The sequence below is a fragment of the Corythoichthys intestinalis genome, chromosome 7, assembly GCF_030265065.1.
Source record: "Corythoichthys intestinalis isolate RoL2023-P3 chromosome 7, ASM3026506v1, whole genome shotgun sequence".
NCBI lineage: Eukaryota > Metazoa > Chordata > Actinopteri > Syngnathiformes > Syngnathidae > Corythoichthys > Corythoichthys intestinalis.
The window spans coordinates 8772450-8788520 of record NC_080401.1 but is presented as its reverse complement, the minus strand read 5'-3'; the positions used below and the strand labels follow the sequence as shown (position 1 = coordinate 8788520).

The following is a 16071-nucleotide window of genomic DNA, read 5'->3' as shown; positions in this document are numbered from 1 at the left end:
AGCACACAGGAGTAATTTGGGTGTCAAATTCGCCTCGTGGAAAGGCGCTGTAGCACATTTTGCCAGAACACCTTTTTTTTTGTTCTACTCTCATCTCATCTATCTTTGCTGTTCATTTTGCTTTTGCTGCTCGTTTTTTGAAATATTGACAGTGCTGTCATGCTCATTAATGTTCCTCTCAGGTTCAAATTGAAATGGTTGAACAGATTACATGTTTATGTCGCTAGAGTCACACTCTGGGAGCCCAGCAGCGTATCAATATCAAATTATTTTAACTCACAATAACTAGAATATTATATATTTTTAGTTATTTCACCTTTTTTTTTTTTGCTAAGTACATTATTCCAAAAATGTCATTCTAGGGCTGTCAAACGATTAAAATTTTTAATCGAGTTAATTACAGCTTAAAAATGAATTAATCGTAATTAATCGCAATTAATCGCAATTCAAACCATCATGAAATATGCCATATTTTTCTGTAAATTATTGTTGGAATGGAAAGATAAGACACAAGATGTATATATATATTCAACATGCGGTACATAAGGACTGTATTTATTTATTATAACAATAAATCAACAAAATGGCATTACCATTATTAACATTCTGTTAAAGCGATCCATGGATAGAAACACTTGCAGTTCTTAAAAGATAAATGTTAGTACAAGTTATAGAAATTTTATATTAAAACCCCTCTTAATGTTTTCGTTTTAATAAAATTTGTAAATTTTTCAATCAAAAAATAAACTAGTAGCCCGCCATTGTTGATGTCAATAATTACTTAGACAATGCTCATGGGTGCTGAAACCTATAAAATCAGTCGCACCCAAGCGCCAGCAGAGGGCAGCAAAACTCCACAAAACACAATTAACAAGTGGGCATTTCACTGTACTGTCATTTAAATCTGTCTGAGCGGGGCATGTTTGTTAAATGCGTCAAAGCGCTTTGAGCGCCCGTTAACGCGATAATTTTGACAGCCCTAGTTCATTCATAATTTTATTGCCTACAGTGAGAATTTACAATGTAAATAGTCATAAAAATAAAGAAAACGCACTAATGCGTACGTGTGTCCAAACTTTTGGCCTGTACTGTGCATGGGTGTGTGTGTGTGTATGGATGCAATATACCTACCTTCATAATGCATTTCAGACTAACTAGCTAGCAGCAGCTAAGTGTGTACTTTTGACCGCAAAACAACAAAGGTACGTGCGCAGAAGGAAAACAGGGAAAACGCGGACTGGATTTTTAGAGATGGGGGTGTTCTCTATATGAACATGTGGAACGGATTGGATACCATACCATACCATCATCTACCGCTTGCTCTGAGGTCGGGTCGCGGGGGCAGCAGCTTTAGCAGGGAAGCCCAGACTTCCCTCTCCCCCAGCCACTTCAACCAGCTCCTCTGGGGGGATCCCAATGTGTTCCCAGGCCAGCCAAGAGACGTAGTCTCTCCAGCGTGTACTGGGTCGTCCCTGGGGCTTCCCGCCGGTGGGACACGCCCGGAACACCTCTGCGGGGAGGCGTCCAGGGGGCATCCGAACCAGATGCCTGAGCCACCTCAGTTGGCTCCTCTCAATGCGGAGGAGTAGCGTCTTGACGCCGGGTCCCTCCCGGATGACCGAGCTTCTCACCCTATCTCTAAGGGAGAGCCTGGACACCATGCGGAGAAAACTCATTTCGGCCGCTTGTATCCAGGATCTTGTTCTTTCAGTCACGACCCACAACTCGTGACCACAGGTGAGGATAGGAACGTAGATCGACCGGTAAATCGAGAGCTTCCCCTTTCAGCTCAGCTCCTTCTTCACCACTACAGACCGGTGCAGAGTCCGCATTACTGCAGACGCTGCACCGATCCGCCTGTCCATCTCCCGCTCCCTCCTACCCCCACTTATGAACAAGACCCCAAGATACTTTAACTCCTCCACTTGAGGCAGGATCTTATCCCCGACCCGGAGAGGGCACTCCACCCTTTTCCGACTGAGGACAACGGTCTCGGATTTGGAGGTGCTGACCTTCATGCTAAGGTCACCAAACCGGACACCTTCAACGCTTCGGCTGCGCCTAGAAATTCTGTCCAAATAAATTATGAACAGAATCGGTGACAAAGGGTAGCCTTGGCGGAGTCCAACCCTCACTGGGAACGAATTCGACTTACTGACGGCAATGTGGACCAGACTCTGACACCGGTCGTACAGGGACCGAACAGCCCTTACCAAGTGGCTCAGTACCCCGTACTCCCGGAGCACCCCGCACAGGACTCCCCGCGGCACATGGTCGAACGCCTTCTCCAGATCCACAAAACACATGTAGACTGGTTCGGTGAACTCCCATGCACCCTCGAGGACCCTACCAAGGGTGTAGAGCTGGTCCACTGTTCCACGTCTGGGACGAAAACCACACTGCTCCTCCTGAATCAGATATTCAGCTTCCCGGTGGATCCTTCTCTCCAGCACCCCTGAATAGACTTTACCGGGGAGGCTGAGGAGTGTGATCCCTCTATAATTGGAACACACCCTCCGGTCCCCCTTCTTAAAAAGGGGAACCACCACCCCGGTCTGCCAATCCAGAGGCATTGTCCTCAATGTCCACGTGATGTTGAAGAGGCGTGTCAGCCATGACATCCCTACAACATCCAGAGCCTTTAGGATCTCCGGGCAGATCTCATCGACCCCTGTGGCCTTTCCACCGAAGAGCTTTCCAACCACCTCAGTGACTTCAACCCCAGAGATCAGAGAGCCCACCTCTGAGTCCCCAGACTCTGCAGAAGACATTTATTGACAAACTTCACAAGAAGAAACAATTTCTAAAGAAGCTTGTTGTTCACAGAGTACCTTCAAGAGAATAGAGTGCAAGGAAAAAGTGGTAGGGATAGGTGCACCAGAAACATGGGCACCCGCAGTCTTGTTTAGAGATTTTTTTTTTCTTTCCAAGAAAAACACAAGGTGTATTAAGGCTGAGTTTGTGCATCAGGTTCCTCTAGACAGAGACAGTATTGAAATGGTTAATAAAGTCTCGCTAAAAACTGTTCCGCTACATTTTGTTACTCGTAGAATGGAACATTGCTGCAAAAATATGACAGAAAAATGTGCAGATTTAACATTTATTATCTTGTGCTGGCATTCTAACTAGGATTGTCTGCCATCCCAAAGGACCAAGGGAAAGCCACAGTTTACACACATTTGTGGTAATAATAAATAACAGACAGCTAAAAAGTTTAGGACAAATGACTTCATTTGGATGAAGATGGCAATTTTAAATAATCTCATCTACTTCTGACGATCAACATGTTAAAAATCACTTCAACAATAGGAACACACTATGTCATTGTGCAAATGAAAAATAAATAACATTTTTAACTTATCTTACTCTATACATTTTAAATAGTTAGTATGCATGCTAAAATCTGTGTACTGTTTATAATTTCAACAGTGGAACATGCAATGCCTCTACTGTACATGATTAAATCACCCAGTATTGACATTTCTGTGCTCCAGACACAATTATAAACTTCTATTTTGACCTATAGTCAGCAAATAATCCCTATTAATGATAGGGAAATTTCTGCCTTAGTTGTCGTAGCACAACAACTGGTCAGATTTCACTCTAAGGTGAGTTTAAGTGTCACATAAATAGTGAAATGTAACAATTGCTTAGTTTGGCCTAAGCTATGTCTATATGAGTGCAAAATGATAAACAGTATGACATAAATGGAAGTCTCAAAGCCTGACCTAAAATTAACAATAATGGCATCAGACAGAATCCTCGTATTTCAAAAACCGACCCGTTTTAGAATACAGCAAAATGTTAAGCCACTAACATTGCATTGTCAAAGAGAGCTAGTCATTTTCAAAACTTTACATTGGTCACTAAGGGCGCTTTCACACTAGACCAAGAGGACCACAGTCCGGTTGGAGAGCTACCTTGCAGCAAGACTTGCAAATGAGCTGTTATGAAGGTTCAGCATTCACACTGCGCCAACCGAACTTTTCGAGTAACATCACATGGACAAAAGGCGCACACAATGATTGGACAAATAGAAGAGGAGAAGGTGATGAAGCGTGGAGCATCACAGCGTGGTGCTGTGACACTGCACGTAATGTAGCATAGCATATCAACTCGCCACTCGGCCAGCAGCGGGCTCGCTCCCTCCCGACTCAATGCCGAACGAACTGGAGTATATAAAAAAATGCATAGGGGGAAATTAAACCATGAAAGAGAACCGTGTAGTACCCCAAGTTACTGAAGCATGTGATTGCTCTCAGTTTCATGACTTTTTGGCCTGTAAAATTGTCGCCACATCCAGGAGAGCAAGACTCACTAAATGGCCGCCCCGAAAAGCTCCGCCTGTCTATGCCACTGTCACTCACACACAGTATGTTCAGCAACAGCACGCAAAACACACCCACCACATTAGAATCAGATTCTGTGTATCAAATGCAACTGCTTAGCGCGACACAACAACATTTGGCCATGGCCAATCATCTGTCATCTTGCCATTGTGGATTTTGAATAGCATGCGCGCAGTACTTCCGCTTCCAAGGATGCCCTGTACATAAAGTAGCAAAGCTGACCCTGCTCCGGTTGCATTCACAAGCGAAGCAGGTTGCGCTTAAAGCGGACCGAGACTCACGATTTTTGTTCTTTCTGAACTAGAGTTCGGATGCGCGTTCACATCTACAAACCGAAGCAGACTATCTGACAAAAAGAACTCTGGTCTGTTTAAAATGGACCAAACAGTGCTAGTGTGAAAGCGCCCTAACATATATACCCGCATGGGGACTAAGTTGTAAAAAAAAAATGTTCGACAGTGGTCATATTTGAACATTTGGAGGTTTTGGCCTGACGTCAGCAATATAACCCATAGGCCTCTGTTCAACAGTCTTAGATTTCAATGAACACATTCATTGAGCACTGCTGGAACAAATAAACAGCAGCCTGAAAATTGCTGCACATTTAAAGGTTGGTGAAACACAACAATGGCAAACAATCCTCCCATTTTCTATAATGAGTATCACTGACCAGACCATCCTCCATTATCTCCATCTTTTGCCATATACAGCAGGATTACCTGTCATCTTAGCAATGGAGCATTCGGGAACATTCAAATTCCCACATAATTGACAGTCTAATTATTATGTGTAATGCGCGACACATGCATCGACTGCAAGTCAAATTTTCTTGCGGTCTGAAAAACTTTTCTCACGTGAGAAAGCTTCATCAGGATATGCAAAGGCTTAGTTAGAACAGCACTAACCGGTGCTGTGATGGAATCAGTTAGTTATGCTCCAAGGTTGGAGGCACATCGCCAAACACCAATGGTATCATTCTTGAGATGCAAACAGCAGTTTTTCAATTGCAAATTGCAAAATAGTCCACTGTCTGACAACAAGGGTTGTTGGGTGAAAACCAGCGACTGTAAAAACAAACTACACAAACGCTTGGTGGTGTAAACCATAGCAACGCTTGATTGCTCCCTATTTTTCACTGTTCAAGGCGCCGCCATGCCAGACGCCATGGTTTTTTGTCGTGTTGGTGAAGCCTATTCATAGTGTAGTGCATTTGTTTGGGTAAGTTCGTCACAAAGGTACATTGTGTTGAAGGTTCAACGGTATATTCAAATTTTCATAAACAAGTGAAACATGAGGGCTCGTTTGCCAATCCAAAAATCTGTGACGATTGTCAAAAATAAATAGATAAATGAATAAAATCATATATAGACCATGGGACTTTTGTAGCCACCCACCCACAAATCCATAGATATGGACATTTTTTTTTTTTTTTAACGTAAGAAATTTTTCATGAAACAATGGTGCATGCATACAATCCAAATTTAATGAATAAAGCAGGCTTTAAATGCATTGATTTTAACGGTGAAACCGGGCAGTTTAGAATGGGGATCTACGGAAAAATGTTGTTTTAAATGGTTGGAATGGATAAAAGGACAGCGTTTTATGTGGGACACAGTGCTTTTTTTTGGCAGCCCTTTTAATTCTTGTCTTAGTCTTTTAGACTAAAGTAGTTATTAATCTTAGTCATATTTTAGTAATTTCAAAATGTTTTTGTCTTCGTCTACTTTTAGTCGCCGAAATGTCATACAAATTTCATCTAATTTTAGTCGACATTCACGCAAAATGTTTTCGTCTGTAAACTTCAACATAGACTTCACTATCAGTTGACAAGACAGCTCCCACTAACATTGCGCCACGCCTTCCAAGTGAGGGCCAGCCCAGGCTGAGCTGTGTTGGCTTTGACTGTGATGACCTCAAACACACGCTGCATTCAAACGTTGGATTTAGGTGGAAACTTTTTTACCGCATACAAGCAGGAGGGATTGTGTCAAGAGTGATATCTCCGAGAATTCAAGGTATTTATCATATAAAAGAGCCCCATGCATGCACTTTTAACTTAAAAAGCTCTTTGTTTTGTGATGGTTGCCACATTGCACACACAATAGCGTAATTTTAGCTCAAAATATTTACGTAAAATGAATGATAACTGCCTGTTTCTTTGCTTTTAACCAAGAATCTAGACTGTTCTATGTTCATATCCATACAAATTCTGGTGATGTATGCATTTATTTACAATAAATTAAGAACTTAAAAAGCTTTTTGTTTTGTGATGGCCGCCATGTTGTATCCATACACAGTAGCGTAAGTTTACATTCAAATGATCAGGTAATTTTCGGCCAACTGCCTTTTTTTTGGCAAAAAAATAGTAATTTAGACATTTCTGCGTCCATACATTTTTTGTTTTTGCCTTTTACGTGATTTATTTTATGTAATATTTCAATCTAAAAACGATGAGGGCCAGATAGCCGGCAAGACATGCCACCGTGCTGAGGCAATAGTAACATGGGAATTTAACCTAAATAAGTTGTGATTCTACATAAAAAAATGCAAATTTGGCTTTTGTTGAGTTAAAATAAGATGATTCTGCATGCTTTCCTCAAGGATTAAGTTTCTGATGAGAAAATTAAGTGATTTATTAGCTGTTGAAAACTTGCACTAAATAAAAAAATCTAGGTCGCTATTTCGGTCAAAAACTTATTTGTTAAATATTGCTATGGAGTCTGAAAATATAGGTGATTATCTCTGCATTTGGTGATTTTTGTGCATCAAGAGTAAAATTTGAGAATTTTATAGCCATTTTGTTTTGCTATACGTGGATAAAAATAATAATTGAATGGGATTTTATTAGGGAACGACTTTGAATTTTTTGATGTCGCTGCTCAGGGAGACTCATATATGCCTCAGGGTGTTGCCTGTTTTGGTTTTAGGTCGCCAGCGGCTTTGGTTTTGAAAATATTAGAATTTAAAGTTTTTGAAAATAGGCCCCCTACGGATCAGCACCGAGCACATCAACTGACAGTGAAGTCAATGACTTCAAAAGTTTTAGTCCAAAAACAAATAAAGGTTCCCTGCCATTTCGAATGAACATAGACAGATGAGCACATATTGTGGCGTCTACAAGGACAACGCGAACTTTGCCATGATAATACACTCTCAGCAGGAAAAGCAGGACGTTATTTTCAATTAAACCTACCTAGAAGCCACAACTGTATGTAAAAAAAAAATGTCCGAGCATTTAACATCCTCTAGACTTACTGACCAGAAAAGCCACGTGGCTCTGTTTTAGACTGGCCAGTGTTTTAAGAGGACGCTCGCCATTCTGAAACTAATGCTAACGCGAATGCTACGCTAACTCTAAGAGTTACATAAAGCGTATGTTGATCATTCAGCACAGACCTTTAAAGGCTAAAGCAACATTGCATATTTTCTCTTGCCAAGATAAGAAAAAAAATCTTACCGTGTTTCCAAACAAGCAAGATGGAGCGCAGCCTAACTTGATATACATCCTAAACTCTGGTGATGAGAGTGAGGGAGAGGCGCAGCACATCTCACATGAGTGACACGAGCCAAACAATGCTACGATGCAAGCTGAAGTACTCAACGTATATTATGAAAATGTCAGGCGTTGTGAAAATATGACAGAAACTATGTCACATTTTTTCCCGCTGTCGTCACGTCGGATGAAAACTGGCATTCGTCTCATTATGTTCTAGTCACCCAAGCCACGTTTTAAGCTAGTTATCGTCACGTCACCGTCATAAAAAAAATAGCTCGTCGACGAAATATATGCGTTATCGTCATTGTTGACGAAAACAACACTGGTGGGACGAAGGTGGCGTCGGAAACGATCTTTTTGTTTTAGAGATGGTTTTTCCCCTTTCATGAAAACAGCCTCTCTCATCCTACCATCAGTCTTCTTTTTTCACAGACTATTAATAAGGGTGTTCCCATCTGATGAACTTTAGGTATCAGACAGTGGCCTCTGCATAGCATCTAAGCAATTGCCGTTTTCGTTTCAAAAGAACAATACAATTCATTCTGTATGTAAAAAAAAATGTCCGAGCATTTAACATCCTCTAGACTTACTGACCAGAAAAGCCAAGTGGCTCTGCTTTAGACTGGCCAGTGTTTTAAGAGGACGCTCGCCATTCTTAAGCTAATGCTAATGCGAATGCTACGCTAACTCTAAGAGTTACATAAAGTGTATGATGATCACTCAGAAAAGAGCTGTAAAGGCTAAAGCAATATTCTATAGAACAATATCATTGGTGTTTGGAGGGGCAAACTCCCATTTGGAGCATGTGTTCTGTGTTTCCACACCAAAACAGAGGTTTCTGCTGTCATAACTAAGCCTTTCAAGGAACTGATGAAGCCTGCTCGGATGAGATCTGTAATGTCCTCTAAGATGACAGGAAAAGCCTACATACAATTGACTCAATGCCCAGGAATGAATTTACCTGAATGAATGAGGCATGCTTCAATGTTGCATACCTATTTTAGCCTTAGCGCCACAGATGACGCTTTTGCAAACAAGGGCAGTGAGGTCAGTCTATTGTAGGTGCATGTGTGTACGTGATGTAGCTCATTTGTCAAAGCAAAACTGTTGGGTCCAGTCAAAATCTCCTAATAGATTGCCATTCTCATTAGAACAGATAGTATGACGTTTGCTTTCACATTCATCAGGTACACAGTGCATGCTCACTGTCGGAATCCTTTAAGATTAGACCGTGGTGGAGTTGTGGGTCCAGTGACAACTCTGAGGCTTCCATTTTTGCCACTGTTGTTCCCTTCAACAATATCAATCCTTCGTGCTGAACGGGGCCCAGCATTCCAGTCATGAGTTGTATGTCCAATGTTGTTCTGTTGCTTTCATCCTTTTGTGGCATCAGCTGAAAGGTTTTCGAGGAGAGTTCTGTAAATGTCTGACCGTAGAAACCGCGGGTATGAGTCTCTTTCCATTAGCCCATAAACGATCTTCTGGGCATCATCAAAACAGTATATGGTGGGACTTTTGACGCTTCTTTTGATCTGCTCCCGGGTGTGATAGTCAATGTTGATCTGGAATGAGGCAGAAAACAGGCATATGGGAACATTAGTAGCTAAATGACAATCAGTAGTACATATATGTATTTTTTTATGTGCGTATTTACACATGTACAGTATGGAAAAGCAAAATAATTTCAGTGAAGTTGGGATATTATATGCAAAATGTAACTTAAAACTTTTTACAACTTACTTTTCACCTGTATTCAATTGAATATACTACAATGACAAGTTAGTTAATGTTAAAATTAATGGATGCTATAGTTTCTTTAAATTTTTTCATTTCATTTTAATTTGAATCCTGTAAAATGCGAATCCTCCTCCCCACAACAAATAGTGTAGTGCAAAATACTGGGAAGGTTGATGAATGCTAAAAAAAAATTCTCAGTGTGAAATTGCAAGGAACTTGGAGATAAAAATGCGGTAAATCTTGTGAAATCTCATTAAGATTGAATTTGAACGTCTGTGGACCTAAAATCCGCCTGAGGGCGTTGCATTAAAAACCAGCATTATTATTCATTCATTCATTTCCCATGCCGCTTTTCCTCATGAGGGTCGCGGAGGTGATGGAGCCTATCCCAGCTAACTATGGGCAGTGTAGGCAGGGTACACCCTGAACTGGTTGCCGGCCAATTGCAGGGCACAAGGAGACATATAACCATTCACGCACACAGTCATACCTATGGACAATTTAGCGTGTTCAATCAGCCTACCATGCATGTTTTTGGGATGTGGGAGGAAACCGGAGTACCCGGAGAAAACCCACACAGGGACGGGGAGAACATGCAAACACCACACAGGAAGGCCGAAGCCCGGGATTGAACCCTTGGTCTCAGAACTGTGAGGCGGACGTGCTAACCACTCAACCACCGTGCCGCCCAGCATTATTATTTACATTTTAATTCAATTTGTATGGGTTCAGGAATGCTTAAAAAACATTGTTGCATAACAGTTCATTGTTAAATCTACAAATCCAAATTAAAACTACCATGCAAAGCAATAGCTCCATTATACGACGATAATCTGCAGAAAGTCATCCCGCCTCTCTGGACCAGAGCTCATCTGAAACGGACTGCCATCCAAGCAATGTCTTTCAGGGTGGTCATTAACTATTTCAGCAAGACCAAAGCCAAGCCACATTCTGCATGAGTTAAGACACCGTATCTTAGCAGATAACTGGTGAGAGCACGAGTCTGTCCTCCAGCAGATCAGACTCTTTTCCCTTTCAAAATGTGTGGCAAATTTTGAAGTGCAAAACATGGAATTCCAGGCACTTTGGAAAGTAAAATTGTACATCAAGCATGAACAGGGAGAATTCCACCAACAAAAAGCTCCAACTATTAGTGAACAAACATTTTTCAATTGTTGTTAAAAGCTAAGGTTATGTCACACATTGTGAAACATGTCCTGACTCCACCAAGATAATGCAGGCATTAAATTAAAAAATATTTTTAAAAAAAATAAATAAAAATTGTGCGTTTGTACTGTCTCTACAGTATGTACTGTTTATAGTATCTAGTATCAGTGGCGTTTATAGACAATCTGGAGGCAGGTGCTCAGAGGGGGGGGGAAGGGCACCTTTTGCAGCATACGTAACTGCCAGCCTGGCTGTCTCGTTAGAAAAATGTCAAATTATAAAAGAATGAAAAACATTGCAGATGTATTACGTAATTAGTATTATGGTTTTATTAATTTTTCCTACAAACACTTGTTGTGTGCTGGTCTTCATGTTACATCTATTTAATTAATCTATAGCGAGCAGCTAGCCTATCTTGTTTAACAGGAGGGACTGGGCATTCGGCTAATTTAGAGAGTTTCTCAGTGGCAAAGGCTACTTCACAAGACAGACAGTTAAGCAACTAAGGTTTAGGGGTGGCACACACATACACATTATGTGTTACCTCTGCATAGGGGCTGCAGGCGGAGGCAAGGCGAGGGTCGGGATGGAAGCTATTAACTGTGCTGCCCCTGCTGCAAGTTATGTGCTGCGTTCGTGTCCGCCCTGCGCGTTCACGTTGACAAAAGATACATAGGACGGCGTATGCTTCAGCGTTTGGAGGACAGAGAGCTCTCCCACTGTGATAATGGCTGTGGCGCTTGGGGGGCACACGCAGGACTAACATACCGTAATTTTCGGACTATAAACCGCTACCTTTTTCCCTCATTTTGAATCCTGGGGCTTATAGTCCAGTGCCACTTATTTGTTTACTTATTTCGGTTAATAGATAACATTTTATTTGACAGCAGCATCATAAGACTGCCATAGGACAGTCATAATTATGACATGACATTATCATGGGCATTAATGAATGCTTATGACAGATGTCATTAAGTGTCACCCGGCAAATTATGTCACTAACTCCATTTATGCCCAGCTCAGATCTTTCACATCCGTTCAAAACGGAGATCATTTGCTGGATGACAAAAAATTACATCTGTCATAAGCATTCCTTAATGCTCATGGCAGTGTCATGTAATAATTATGATTGTCTGAAGACTTATGGCACCACTGTCAAATAAAGTGCTACCAAATGGCATAACTAGCAATGAATAAAACAACTGAAGAGCTGAAGAAATAATTAGCACAGAACATGAATTTTGATTTGTTATTTACATCTGTAGCACTGCAATACGCGCTAGGAGGCATGTTGGACGACAATCGTGTTGACAGCAGATGGCAGCAGAAGTTGACGGTCTCCCCCAAGAGAACAGTGATGGCCAAATTGAGGCGTCTTGCAGCAATAAAGCTTTGCAGCCAATTGATTCAAAGCCTCATGGTGGTTATTTTAGTCTTATGACAGTCTTATGATGCCGCTGTCAAATAAAGTGTTACCGGTTGATATCTTTTGGTGTAAATATCTCACAATACAGTGAGGACAGCTGCAGATTATAGTCCAGTGTGGCTTATCTATCGTCTTAAATTTGGTGGGTGGCGGCCTATAGTCAGGTGAGCTTTATAGTGCGAAAATTGCGGTAATAATGATCATGACTGAATAACCTTGATAAGGGCACTTGCTCGGTTGAGAGAACAAGGGCCAATCAGTGCTTGAGCACCACCTGGCATCTACATGTACACACCAGTGTCTAGTATCTATATGTGTCAGAAATGTAGAAAGGATCTATTACCATTGAGACTAAATTCATTCATTCATTCATTTTCCAAGCCGCTTAATTTAAATGACAAGTTGTCCCTTCAAAGTAATCCCCCTGGAGTCTAATGCACTTTCCCAGCCTTCTCTGTCATGTCTTCATGCACTGCAGGTAGGATTTTCCAGAGATCCTCCAATGCTCAGTTGTCACGGTAATCTTGATGTACTAGCAGTCTCTATATCGGGTCCCCTTGAAGACCCATTAGAGTTATGGAAACGGGAACAGAAGATCAAACAAAGTCAGTTTGAATGAGTAGAGACGTTACTCCAGAACAGCAATGATCTCAGCGAGGAAATAATTGGATGCTCAAGGTGAAATGCTTGACCTGTTGTAACGCTCTCCTATTCTCATCAAAAACCGAAGGATCAGTTTGTAGATGTGCGAGTTGATCGCTTGACAATGAGAAAACTCATAAGTGGGGTAAGAATTTTATCCTTTGTGGCCCAGTTCTGGAAATTTTCTTACACAACAGTGGAGTAGTATGTACAGTGCTATGAAAAAGTATCTGAACCTTTTGGAATTTCTCACATTTCTGCATAAAATCACAATCAAATATGATCTGAGTTTTGTCAAAATCACATAGATGAAAAAACAGTGTCTGCTTTAGCTAAAACACCCCAAATATTTATAGGTTTTCATATTTTAATGAGGATAATCTGCAAACAATGACAGAAGGGAGAAAAATAGGTAATTGAACCATCACATTAAATATTTTGTGCCGCCCCCCCCCCCCCCCCCCCCCATTTGGCAGTTATAACTTCAACCGGACGCTTCCTGTAGCTGCCAATCAGTATGACACATCAATCAGGACTAATCTTAGCCATTCTTCTCGAAAAAAATGCTGTAGTTCAGTCACATTCCTGGGTGATGCCACAGCATCTCAATAGGATTCAAGTCTGAACTTTGACTTGGCCACTCCAGAACGTATCTTTTGTTCTTCTGAAACTATTCTGGATCATTGTCTTGTTGCAGCATCCATCCTCTTACTAGCTTCAACTGTCTGACAGACGCCCTCGGGTTTTCCTGCAAAACATCCTGATAAACTTTTGAATTCATTCTTCAATTAATGATTGCAAGTTGTCCAGGCCCTGAGGTAGCAAAACAGCCCCAAATCATGATGCTGCCTCCACCATGCTTCACGGTGGGATGAAGGTTTGATGTTGGTGAGCGTTTCCATTTTACCTCTACACATGACATTGTGTATTACTCCCAAGCCAACATGAGTTTCATCAGTTCATAAAATATTTTGCCAAAACTTCTGTGGAGTCTCCAAGTGCCTTTTGTGAACATTAAACAAGCAACAATGTTTTTTTAGACAGCAGTGGCTTCCTCAGTGGAGTCCTCCCATGAACACCATACTTGGCCATAGTTTTATGTGTTTTTGATATGTGCAAAGAGATATTGGACTGTGCCAGTGATTTCTGTAAGTCTTTAGCTAAAACTGTAGGGTTCTTTTTTTTACCTCTCTGAGTATTATGTGCTGAACTTTTGGCATTATATTTGGTGGACGGCCACTCCTTGGGAGAGAAGCAACAGTGCCAAACACTCTCTATTTGTAGACAACTTTTCTGACTGTCCATTGATGAACATCCAGACTTTTAGAGATGGTTTTGTATCTTTCCCAGCTTTATACAAATAAACAATCCTTGATTGCAGGTTTTCAGACAGCTCTTTTGTCCGAAGCATTATGGACATCAGACAATGCTTCTCATCAAGACATTTCTTATCAGGTGTATGTTTCATAGTGGGCAGGGCAGCTTAAACCACTCATCAGTGATTGGGCACACACTTGACTTAAAATGTTTGGTAAAATTTGGTTTCAATTGCTCTTTGAGTCTCCTTAGGCAGAGGGTTCATTGACCTATTTTGCCCTTTTGTCATTGTTTGCATGCTATCCTCATCACAATATGTAAACCTGTAAATATTTGGATGTTTTTAGTTAAAGCAGACACAGTATTTTCTTCAGTGTGATTTTGACAAAGTCCAGATCAGATTTGATAGTGTTTTTATGCAGAAATGTGAGAAATTCCAAAAGGTTCAGATACTTTTTCATACCACTGTATTTTGAAAAATAAGGTTAGAGGTTTTGTTCATGATAAAATAACTATAGTTCTTCATTTAAATTACCTCTTTCGGGGATTCAGCTTTGATAAATTGTTCATAGATTTTCTTGGCTTTTGACGCCATTCGGAATGAAGACTTGATCTTCTTGTAGTCCTCACAGGTGAGCCAAAATTCAATATTCTCATCACTGTATTCAGATTTCAGAAAGTTGCGAAATGCAGCTAATCCATCTGGAGGGTAGGGGGTACAAAAATAATCAGCAGATCAAAATGACATTTTCCTTCATGTTGGTTAAAAACATAAACATGTTTCAGAAGTTTATCCCCACTCACATTTTGAATCCAGAAGCCTTTCCAAAGACTGTGACCATTGTTGGGTATCTTCTAAAGTTAGCCTGCTGAAAGTCAATACAAATTCGGGATAAAATGTTAGTGTTGTACATGATTTAAAAACATATTAACTGGAAAATATCAGCTGACAAGAATGAGGATAAATGTGGGTGCTGTTCTATGAATCTGAGCTTAGGACATGTGGGTGATGGGACATGTTGGTGAGCGGACTGTGCCAAAGCAAACACGGTGTGTAGTCCGTTTGAATGCTTTCATACTGCCATAGATGGAAATGAAAGGAGAAGGCCAGCTATTTTAAAACTGAAATCTATGCAAAAGACTCAATAAGTCTCCTTACCTCTCAGCGCTTGATGAGTGTGAGAACATGCACTGGAGCCTGCACATGAAGTTCTTTCCACTATGCAGATATAAAAAAAACATGAATATATCCCTGGATTTACTCTAGTGAAATTAATTTCAAGTGAATCTTCCCAAGAATGTTGGGTATGTTATCACAAGCATGCAGCACAGTAAAGAATGGAAAACATGATTAACTTCATGTATTTTAAGAAGCAATATATACTTGATATGACAGTGACTGTATTCTGACACCAAGAAGCTAGACTTGCACAAGTAAATGACTTAAAATGTCAACTAACACATCTTAATTGCAAGGAATAGCTTTCTAAAATAGCGGTTCCACTCACATGTTCTTGTTTCGCTTCTTGTCATCTCTGTCCATGATGAAGTGCTTTGCGGTAATTAGGCTTGGCATTGTTTTGTTAAGTCCACACACTAAAGGTCTTGGTCCTTGTCATGCTGCAGCTGAGAAAAACTTAGGAGGCTTCCCTGAACTTGCTGCTTTTTATACCAAGGTCTTCTGTTGCTATAGAGGGGCTGCTGGGATACATCAGCAACTCAGCACAGACTGAAGAGGAAGCACCTCTTCCTCCTCCTTCTGTTTCTCCTCTCCTCCCACCTCACTGTTGGAAACAACGCAGTCTCACAATGTACTTTTTTCCCTTCCTACTCTTGATGTTTTACTCCCTTGTACAGTATGTCCTCTTATCTTTTTTTTTTTTTTTTCCAAAACGCCCCTCCTCTTAAAAAAAACAAGCAGACAGCGTTTATGTAGC

The 16071-nt window shown here is 40.9% G+C and overlaps 1 protein-coding gene across 1 annotated transcript; it reads right to left on the bottom strand.

Moving 5' to 3' along the window:
• Positions 1-2750: 2750 nt before the first annotated feature.
• LOC130919499 (regulator of G-protein signaling 21-like) lies at positions 2751-15847 on the bottom strand. Its single transcript, XM_057842269.1, has 5 exons — positions 15643-15847; positions 15294-15353; positions 14939-15003; positions 14670-14836; positions 2751-9407 (listed from the first exon to the last, which is right to left on the bottom strand). The coding sequence occupies exons 1-5, from the start codon at positions 15708-15710 to the stop codon at positions 9219-9221; spliced, it is 549 nt and encodes a 182-aa protein (XP_057698252.1). The 5' UTR covers positions 15711-15847; the 3' UTR covers positions 2751-9218.
• Positions 15848-16071: the final 224 nt, after the last annotated feature.

Excerpts from the sequence above, each read along its gene's own strand:
- LOC130919499 (XM_057842269.1), bottom strand. The coding sequence starts at position 15,710 with ATGCCAAGCCTAATTACCGCAAAGCACTTCATCATGGACAGAGATGAC. Across the intron at positions 15,004-15,293 it reads CACTCATCAAGCGCTGAGAG|CAGGCTAACTTTAGAAGATA; the intron begins GTAAGGAGACTT and ends ATTGACTTTCAG. Across the intron at positions 9,408-14,669 it reads AAGCTGAATCCCCGAAAGAG|ATCAACATTGACTATCACAC; the intron begins GTAATTTAAATG and ends GCCTCATTCCAG.